This window comes from Physeter macrocephalus, chromosome 21 (assembly GCF_002837175.3).
Source record: "Physeter macrocephalus isolate SW-GA chromosome 21, ASM283717v5, whole genome shotgun sequence".
Classification (NCBI taxonomy): Eukaryota; Metazoa; Chordata; class Mammalia; order Artiodactyla; family Physeteridae; genus Physeter; species Physeter macrocephalus.
Window position 1 is genome coordinate 121562355 of NC_041234.1, and position 10881 is coordinate 121573235.

A 10881-nucleotide genomic window follows, 5' to 3' on the forward strand; every position below is an offset into this window, starting at 1 on the left:
GACCGCTGGACTTACCAAGACCTGAAGATCTCGAGATCTTTCACCTGGAGTCCCCAGCATGTCCCTCTTTCTCATGATATTCATTCAATAGTGGTTATTTTCTTAGTGAGCGTCTACCACGCCAAGGGTCTGCGTTAGCGCCCCGCCCCCCAGATGCTCCATCCCACGTGGGATCCTGTCCCCTGAAACCGCTTCTCCGGCCCTGGCACCTCGCGACGTCACGTCTCACCTCATAATTATGCAGGTCCGCGTCAGGTGGCACGGGGACAGAGTTGCCTGGCGAATGCCACCTGTGGGGCCAGGCCTTTCTTCCTTTACCTCAGGCGCCCCTTTCGTCGTTCGTGGTGCGAGTCCTGGATCAGTCCGCTGGTCCAGAAGAGGAGGGACCAGCCTTCATGGCCATTACCCTCGTAGCCGGCGGCTGGCGACGCACGCATGGGGTCGTCCGCATCCAAGGCTGCCCTCAGAGCGACCACCGACGAGCCCTCCGAGCCCGGGCCGAAACACCTGGCGAGTGAGTAGGCCCCACTAGGGCGCCGTGTCCGCGCCTCTAATGGCGGCGGCGCGTGGCCTCCCAGCCCCTCCCACCACGTCCCTCCCACCACGCCCCCCGCAGTGCACTTTGGGGGTGGGGGTCATTTGATTGAGCCTGGAACACAACCACTGGCTTCTGTAACTCCAAACATGTAACCCTTTACGAGTTACTCATGTACCTTAGGACATAACAGGCAGTGGAGTAACCCAGGCTTCTGAGAAGGGTCTCGTTTTTTGTTTTTTTTTTTTGCGGTACGCGGGCCTCTCACTGTTGTGGCCTCTCCCGTTGCGGAGCAGAGGCTCCGGACGCGCAGGCTCAGCGGCGGCTCACGGGCCCAGCCGCTCCGCGGCACGTGGGATCCTCCCGGACCGGGGCACGAACCCGTGTCCCCTGCATCGGCAGGCGGGCTCTCAACCACTGCGCCACCAGGGAAGCCCAAGGGTCTCGTTCTTAACGTTGGCTGTTGCCCGAAGACGCCCCAGCACACAGTGACTTCACAATCTGTGCTGTTGGCAACATACATAAATCCTACTGCCTTTGAACCCTTCGTAGCCGACTCAACCTTTTGATCACCTGTTGATTTTCGTATTTGGCTTTCATTGACTTAATATACATTTGTCTTCTAAAGTTTTATCTTCTTATCATCGTGATAATGGGCGTGTATTACAGCAACTAACAGTTCACCAAGTAGATTAATTTCCTTTATATATATATTTAAAGTTTCCTGAACATTATTCTCAACAGGCCCCATATTTGATTCTGGGGCAATGTATGGAATCTAGCCCTGGACTGGGATGCAACATGTGCCAGAATTGACTTCTCAAGACCTGAAGGATGAGCAATAATTATCGATGTGAGTGATGCATGGAAGCAAACAGGGGTACTTGAATCAGTACCAGGATAGCTGAAAGATTCAGTCCAAAGGCTGAAATCGTGCAAAAGCAGAAATAAAAAACTTGCAGAGGAAGCTTCACAGGAAGAGGAATGAAGCAGACCTGGAGATTTAAAAAATATCAGAGAATCTCATTCTTCATAACCTTAAACATGGCACAGCAACTGGCACATAATAGGCATTGACGCTGAGTACATACATTTGTTGAATAAGTGAATCTGACTTGACAGGGTCAGCCTGTTGCTCTAATCCACTAGCATATTTGTTAAGCATCCTCCTCAGTACCTATCGTACATATATACATATGAAGATGCTGAGTAATGAATAAGTGCTAGGGATGAAGTTGTTTTATAATTATAGTTTATAGATGGTTTGGAAAGCAAGAATATTTCAACTGATAAACAGCAGGGAATCATTGCATATTCTTCAATAGGAAAAACGAAACAATGAAACTTAGGTTTTGAGGGGCTGTAAAAAGTCAATTGATTAATGGTTATAAACTTGAGGCAGGAAATCAGAAGCTGTTGCAATAAACCAGGTACAAGGCTATGAGGAAGTGGTCACAAGAAGAAAAAGCAATAAGGAATTAAAAGATGCAAACCAAAGGGTCAGACATTGGGAGACACCACAAGGAAAGCTCCTGACTGAATCTTCATAGAATGACACTTTTCTTGAGAGAGGCAGAATGACATGATGGTTAATACCTTGGTTTTCAGGGTCAAACAAACCTGATTTCAAATCCCCGCCCTTCCACTTAACTACCTGTATGAACTTGGGCATATTACTTACCTTCTTGAGTCTTATTCATTCATTTAAGAAGTAGTTACCATAATTTGTTATGTGCCAGCTACTGTGCTGGGTCTTGGGGAGACAGTGGTGACCAAAATGGACACAATCTCAACCCTCATCAAGTATACAGAACAATAGGATAGATGGGCATTAAATATCATGTAACATGTCAGTACAAATTGTAGTACTTGTAATGAAGAAAATGTTTTGGATTATTCCCTTTGTCACTTCTCTGAGACTTGATTGCATCTGTATTTAAGTTAAAGTTACCAATTTTGGTTTTGAAAGTTATTTCTCAGTCTATATTTTAATGCTTGTCACTGTCTCTAATTTAGATCTAATCCAGTACATAAATGGAACAAATAGGAGTGTTGAACATCTGGCTGATATTCTTTCTGAGAAAACTGGGAGCAGCAGCTGGGTGGTGGTGTTCAAAGCCCTGATCACTGTGCATCACCTTATGGTGCGTGGAAATGAGGTGAGCATGGCATCTATTCAAAGGGTAGTCATTTCCTTACTTTTATTACAAAGGACTGTCGTACACAGTTGCTGAATATGCTTAGTTTGTCAAGGGCTTACTACATTATTTTAAATGGAGAATAATGATGCTCTCTTTTATTTTAAAGATGGTTATCGGTTTTTATCCTACCTCTTGCTTTTGCTTTCATTAGTGACAAGTGGGGGAAGTACATAGCGGTAGATATTAAAAAGCAAATTTTTCCATTTTTACTTATGAATATATCTTTGCAATCAGTATTTAAAGTATATTATTTTAACCACTGGATAATAAAGTGGATAAGAGAGTGGCTGTTTCTCTCAATTCTTTAGATGATTTAGACCAAAAAAAGAGAAAACCCTCAAAAACGTATTGCTGCATAACTGTTTTACTTTACCAGGTAAAGTAAAGCAGAGTTATTACAGCATCACCTCAAGAGCTCTACCCACACACACTCTTTGTGTTTTACAGAACAACTGAAATGTTCTACAACATTAAATTGCTTATTATTTTCTACTTTAAATTAACTTTTGTCTCAGTAAGCTTTGCATTAAAAAAATAAGATTTGGAAATTGATTGCATTTTGAAACTTATTAAGAAGCAACAGTAATTACACAGTATGGTATTGGTAAAAATAAACATATATATATAAAGGGAATGTAATAGATCAGAAGTAGAACTGTACTTATATGGGAGCTTGCTGGCACTAAAAACGTAGGGGAAAGTATGCAATTTAAAATAAAGCCTTTTGGTACAAATAACATCCCTATGGAAAAAATAGAATGAGATCTTTATATTACTCCATATAAAAAATAAATTCCACATGAATGAAATATCTATAAATGCAAAAATCTAAATTTTAAAATTGAAGAAAATGTAGGAGAATATGCTTATGACATTTGAGTAGGGAAGACACCATAAAGTTGCAGTAAGATGTTTGCAGCACATATACTACAGACAAAAGATTGATATTTGGACTACATTATCAGTAAGAAAAAAGCACTACACTGGAATAATGAACAAAGGAAATGAACAGACAGTACATAGAAAAGGAAACCAGAGTGGCTGATAACCATCTGAAAACATACTCAGATAAGCACAATTTAAAATGTGTGACAGGGCTTCCCTGGTGGCACAGTGGTTAAGAATCCTCCTGCCAATGCAGGGGACACGGGCTCGAGCCCTGGTCCGGGAAGATCCCACATGCCGTGGAGCAACTAAGCCCGTGTGCCACAACTACTGAGCCTGCACTCTAGAGTCCATGCGCCACAACTACTGAACCCATGCCGAGCCCTGGACCGGGAAGATCGCACATGCCGTGGAGCAACTAAGCCCGTGTGCCACAACTACTGAGCCTGCACTCTAGAGTCCATGCGCCACAACTACTGAACCCATGCACCACAACTGCTGAAGCTCGCGTGCCTAGAGCCCATGCTCTGCAACAAGAGAAGCCACTGCAATGAGAAGCCCGCGCACCGCAACGAAGAGTAACCCCCGCTCGCCATGACTAGAGAAAGCCTGCGCATAGCAACGGAGACCCAACACAGCCAAAAATAAATAAAATAAAATAAATAACTTTATGAAATAAAATAAAATGCGTGACAGTATCAAGAGCTGGGACCCTGAGGAAATGGGAACTCGCATACCCTGTGGATGCCATCCATACATTACCATATCAGGAATGAGAGAAGTAACATCACAACAGATTCCACAGATATTAAGAGGATGATAAAGGAATACTATGAACAACTCTGTGGACTTCTGTATCTGATGCTGGGTGAAGGGTTGGAGAGGAGTGCCTTGAGACATGTTTAATAAAATTGAAAATGCCCAGTGACCCAGCAAATACACTTCTCATAGCATGTTTATAATAATTAAAAGTTGGAAATCACCTGAATTTCCATCAGTGGGCAACAGATAACAAAAATGAAGTGTGTTTATACAATGAAATACTAATAGGATGTATACCAACAAGGCTAGATCTCAAAAACAATGCTAGTAGAGTCCAATATCATTTATATAAATTTTTAAAATACACAGTTAATATTTGTCCACGGAACAAATGTATATGAAACTGTAAAGAAAATAGGCTGTAAAGGTAACACATTAAAATTATGATAGTGGTTACTTCCAGGTAGGAGAAGGAAATTGAACTTGGGGATGGGGCAAAGGGCACTTTTAACTTTACCTGTAAGACTTTATTCCTCTTATTTAAAAAATAGACTTGAAGTAGATATGTCCAAAAGTTATCAGTTGTCATTTATGGGTAGTGGGGTACACAGATGTACCAGATTATTGTTTTTATTTTTCTACGCAGACCTACTAGAGAATGGACTTGAGGATGTGGGGAGGGGGAAGGGTAGGCTGTGACGAAGTGAGGGAGTGGCATGGACATATATACACTACCAAACGTAGAATAGATAGCTAGTGGGAAGCAGCCGCATAGCACAGGGAGATCAGCTTGGTGCTTTGTGACCACCTAGAGGGGTGGGATAGGGAGGGAGGGAGGGAGGGAGGGAGACGCAAGAGGGAAGAGATATGGGCACATATGTATATGTATGACTGATTCACTTTGTTATAAAGCAGAAACTAACACACCATTGTAAAGCAATTATACTCCAATAAAGATGTTAAAAATTATTAAATAATTTAACATTAATTATTAAAATAATTCTATAATTACAGTTGACCCTTGAACATCATGGGTTTGAACTGCGTGGGTCACTTGTATGTGGCTTTTTTCCATAGTAAATACTATAGCACTACACTATCTGCGGTTGGTTGAATCGTGGACGTGGAATCATGGTTACAGAGGTACAGCATCTACAGAGAGCTGACTATAAATTATATGTGGATTTTCGACCGCATAGTGGGTTGGCGCCCCTGACCCCCGAGTTGTTCAAGGGTCAACTGTATTTCAAATTCCTCAAAATTCAAAAAGGGAGAAATGACTAGATAGAAAGTCATGGGTGAAAAGTGTGTAGTCACATTAGCTTTAATGTTTAACCCCTCGTTTATTGAGTGGGTATATAAACAGACTAGGCAGCATTGCATATCCTTAAGTTGGCCCAGGGTGTGATGGTGCTCGCCTTAATCAATGCTCCTGAAATAGATAGAAGCTGTATGATAGAATTATGTTAAGTATGCATTCACGATGACAAAATCATGAGTGAACTCTCTTTGTGGACAGAAACTAATTTTAGAATTTGGCACATTTGTTTCATAGCAATTTATCCAACATCGTGCATCTAGAAACTCTTTGTTCATCTTATACAATTTCCTGGATAAAAGTGTCATAGAAGGTAAGATGATTCTTTGATGGAAATATTTCTCTGTGGCAAGGAGGAAAATGTTCTGAAAACCATCCGTGGTTAAAAAAAATCGTTCTGAATTATGAACGATGTGATGTGGTGTACATTTTATGATGGAAAATAATTTCTAAATTCATTCATACAACACATATTTGAGTAGTTACTGAGAGTAACACAATATGCAGGCCTTTACTCAGTGAGGCTTTCCTGGGTCAGTCTCCTTTCTCTGCCTTAGTTTTATTCTTTCCACTTCTCAGCAACTAACCATCTCTGTGTTTTTCTTTTCTTTTGTTTGTCTATCAATCACCATTGAGAGTGTAAGATCTATGAAGGCATGGATTTTTGTCTGTTTTGTTCTCTACTGAACCTCCAGCATCTAGGACAGTGCCCGGATCATAGGAAGCACTGAACAATTGTTGAATGAAAAAATAAATTGAAGAAATGAATCAAGGCAGTTTGGAGGTTGACTAGTGAGGAGCTGAGTTTCTATCATGGCCTGTCTCTCTCCATTTTGTCTATGAAGTAGGGTCAAGGTCATTTGTTGAGTGGAAGGAGGGTGGGGGAAGGATGGTACCAATGGGATAGGGAGTGTCAGGAAAATGCTAAGCATTTAATAGTTTCCTTGGAAATGTGAAAAGAACTAATAAAGTTCAGTTATTTCCCCTGTTCAATAATGTCACCATCAATACTACATCATGAGGTGATATCAAGACTTTGAGGAAATAAAAAATAACCTTTAACAGAAAGTTTGAGGAAAGTTGTACTAGATGATTAATAAGCCATTCTAGTCTTTGTGCTTCAAAGATATTGTTGAGTTATATGGGTGAATGTAAAATGGTAAGTCTTTGCATTTATTCACATATATGGTAAATGGTTAACATTGGTAAAACTGGAAATAATAAAAATATTTCATTTTTAGGCTATACTATGTCAACCTTCATCAGACGATATAGCAGGTACTTGAATGGAAAGTCACTTTCATATAGACTGACTGCCTGTGACATCACCAAAACCAAGAGAGGGTAGGTAAATATCATTGGTTTGTAAGCAAGAAGTACTGAAATACATATGTGCTCTGATATGTAGTTGGTCAAAAACACAGCTTTATTTCAAGATGCCAATGTCACAGTGCTTCTCAAACTCAATTATTATTGCTGTTATGAATCTCTTTTATCTTTTTTTTTTTTTTTTTTTGTGGTACGCAGGCCTCTCACTGCTGTGGCCTCTCCCGTTGCGGAGCGCAGGCTCCGGACGCGCAGGCTCAGCGGCCATGGCTCACGGGCCCAGCCGCTCCGCGGCCTGTGGGATCCTCCCGGACCGGGGCACGAACCCGTGTCCCCTACATCGGCAGGCGGACTCTCAACCACTGCGCCACCGGGGAAGCCCTCTTTTATCTTTTATAGGACGGATGGTGTGATGAGAGCTATGAACACTAAGGAGCTGCTAAACACTCTTCCAGTTATTCAAACTCGGTTTGTTGCTCTTCTTAATTTTAATGTAAGAGCTTTATAAATCCTTTTGAAAAATACTGGTAAATAGCATTGTTTACCTGTAGGTGGGAGAGGGAATTTTTTTTAATTGTGGTGGTAATTGATTACTCTTTTATTTAATTTCCAGGCAAATCCTGACGAAATAACTAATGGTATAATACATGCTGCTTTCATGCTCCTCTTTAAGGATTCTCTTCACCTCTTTGCAGCCTATAATGAGGGGATCCTTAATCTGCTAGGTAAGCTAAAGAATAGGCATTACTTAAAAAAATAAACTGGTAAAAATAATTTATTTGTAAAACTCTTTTATCTCTACATTTAGACTCATATGTGTTTTAGATTCAAAATAGAAGATCCTTGCAGGGTCATATGTATTTTTAAATAACGAGACATCATATTCCTTTTTTTGGTTAAAAATAATTGGCTAATCAGCCACAGAAGTTTTCAGTTTGTATATAAGTGCTAACTGATATTTCTGGGAAACTTATCAGGAAATCAACATGGGTTGCCATATTTATACGTTATACACTAAGTCCCACTCCACCAAGGTCAGATAATACAGTTCTGACTTTCCTAAGATATAGCCTATAATATAAGTAATTGTTTTGATCATATGCAAGCGTATGTTTCTTAGGCTTTTCAGGAAATTTCAGTCATCATTTACCCCTAATGAGTGATTCATTTCATAGGAAGGGTTCTCCAAACTTCGTTGATGAGAATTTGAGATATTTCTTATACTGAAGAAGTGCCTAATACATTTGTAGAGTTATGAAGGGTAGGAAACACAGCCCCTTCTGTCAGAGACCATCAGAGCTTGATGTTAATCAAAAAGATTCCAGACTAGAAGTTGTAGAAATTAAACTATCTAAATTATATGTGTACACTATTAAATGCCATGCATATTACCAGCACCACTGTTCAGCATGCAGTAGTTCCTCTATAAAAATCTGTTGATTATACTTATATGAGCAGTGTTGTTGCTTGTTAAAGCAGAAAATAACTGGATTAAAACTGTAATTGTTTTCAACAAGTTAAAATCATATCCAGAATCAACTTAACACAGAATCATCAGAATGGAGTGAAACTTGGAATTGCTACGATATTAGCTCCTTTGTTGTAATTTATTTTTCTATTTTTAGGCAAGTATTTTGACATGAGGAAGAACCAATGCCAGGAAAGTTTGGATATTTACATCAGGTTCCTTGGAAGAACGACCAAATTCACACAGTTCCTGAAAGTTGCAGAGGTACAGAAATCTATTTGTATACGAGGCTTTTGTGCTGTTTTCTGTATTAGTTTAGTATCCTGTATAACTATACCCCTACCCACCACCATGCCACACAAACACACAGAAATTGGTAGTTTAAACTATTTTGTAAACAGTACAGCTAGAAGCTAGAATTAGGTACTTCAAATGTACCTTCCAATGCGCTTGTGGTCAAAAACAATCTTACAAGGATTTCTGTTTGTGGCCATGAGGATAACTGATACCAAGCTTACCCTCCCACCAGAAACAACTCTAAAACCAGGCCAAAAGATATATGACATGAGTCTTTTAAGGCAGTGGATAATAGGTAGAACAGGTCTGTGATCAGTGAGAGAAGGAAATATATGAGGTGAGCGGCATGTTTGCCCCAATAGCTGATTCTGACTACTTGAAAAATTAGAACACATTTGTATGATATCCAAAATGCAGATTAGCTCTTCCCAAAACAGCAAAGATTCAACATCTGGTGACTCCTTTCTTTTTTAATTTTATCCTAAGAACAAATACAAGTTTATGCTTAAGTGTGCAAGGTATACGTTAGCCTGATGTTTTTCTTGATCAGGGTGTGTACCAGCCCAGCAAGGCATTCATGCTCTTGGAGTATTTTCTCTTTAGTGTACAAATTGGTCTCACACTTACTTTTCTTTGTTAACACTCCTGGCTGTAATGTTTTATTTTTTCCCCTTTTTTTGTGATTTCAGCAAGTTGGAATTGACCAGAATGACATTCCATATCTTAATCAGGTCAGTATATCTCTCATCTGTGTTTAAGTGACTTTTTTATTTAATTAATTAATTTATTTTTGGCTGCGTTGGGTCTTCATCGCTGCACGCGGGCTTTCTCTAGTTGCGGCGAGCAGGGGACTACTCGATGTTGCGGTGCGTGGGCTTCTCATCGCGGTGGCTTCTCTTGTTGTGGAGCACTGGCTCTAACGCATGGGCTTCAGTAGTTATGGCACGCGGGCTCAGTAGTTGTGGCTCACGGGCTCTAGAGCACAGGCTCAGTAGTTGTGGTGCACAACTACTTAGTTGTGGGCTTAGTTGCTCCGCGGCATGTGGCATCTTCCTGGACCAGAGCTCAAACCTGTGTCCCCTGCATTGGCAGGCAGATTCTTAACCACTGCGCCACCAAGGAAGTCCCTAAGTGACTTTTTGTTTTTATGGTGTGTTTATTATGTTAATCATCATCTGAGACTCCATCATTTTTCATATACTTACATGTGTATTTTCATTTCCCCAAGAGTAACATTTATATTTATACTTATATATACATAAGCGTGTGTCTTCTGAACAGGTCTGTGAGCTGTAGGTCTCATAAAAGAGGGCATTCCCCGCTGAGAGCTAAGTGGCGACTCATAGTGTAACAACTCCAGCATGTTTTTTATTTTTATTTTTTTAAAATATTTTTATTGGAGTATAATTGCTTTACAATGGTGTGTTAGTTTCTGCTTTATAACAAAGTGAATCAGTTATACATATACATATGTTCCCATATCTCCTCCCTCTTGCGTCTCCCTCCCTCCCACCCTCCCTATCCCACCCCTCTCGTGGTCACAAAGCACAGAGGTGATCTCCCTGTGCTATGCGGCAGCTTCCCACTAGCTATCTAATTTACATTTGGTAGTGCATATATGTCCCTGCCACTCTCTCACTTCGTCACAGCTTACCCTTCCCCCTCCCCATGTCCTCAAGTCCATGCTCTAGTAGGTCTGTGTTTTATTCCCGTCCTACCACTAATCTCTTCATGACATTTTTTTTTTCTTAGATTCCATATATATGTGTTAGCATACGGTATTTGTTTTTCTCTTTCTGACTTACTTCACTCTGTATGACAGACTCTGGGTCCATCCACCTCACTACAAATAACTCAATTTCGTTTCTTTTTATGGCTGAGTAATATTCCATTGTATATATGTGCCACATCTTCTTTATCCATTCATCTGTCGATGGATGCTTAGGTTGCTTCCATGTCCTGGCTATTGTGAATAGAGCTGCAGTGAGCATTGTGGTACACGACTCTTTTTGAATTATGGTTTTCTCAGGGTATATGCCCAGTAGTGGGATTGCTGGGTCGTATGGTAGTTCTATTTGTAGTTTTTTAA

At 40.5% G+C, this 10881-nt stretch overlaps 1 protein-coding gene across 1 annotated transcript in view; it reads left to right on the forward strand.

The window, feature by feature from the left end:
* The first annotated feature begins 435 nt into the window (after positions 1–435).
* LOC129391717 (phosphatidylinositol-binding clathrin assembly protein-like) overlaps positions 436–10881 on the forward strand; it is an 18836-nt gene continuing 8390 nt past the window's right edge. The window contains exons 1-8 of the mRNA XM_055081618.1: positions 436–514; positions 2552–2694; positions 5939–6014; positions 6943–7045; positions 7427–7520; positions 7641–7752; positions 8653–8759; positions 9482–9523. Of these exons, the coding sequence (XP_054937593.1) occupies positions 436–514; positions 2552–2694; positions 5939–6014; positions 6943–7045; positions 7427–7520; positions 7641–7752; positions 8653–8759; positions 9482–9523 (756 nt within the window). The remainder of the gene's footprint in view (positions 515–2551; positions 2695–5938; positions 6015–6942; positions 7046–7426; positions 7521–7640; positions 7753–8652; positions 8760–9481; positions 9524–10881) is intronic.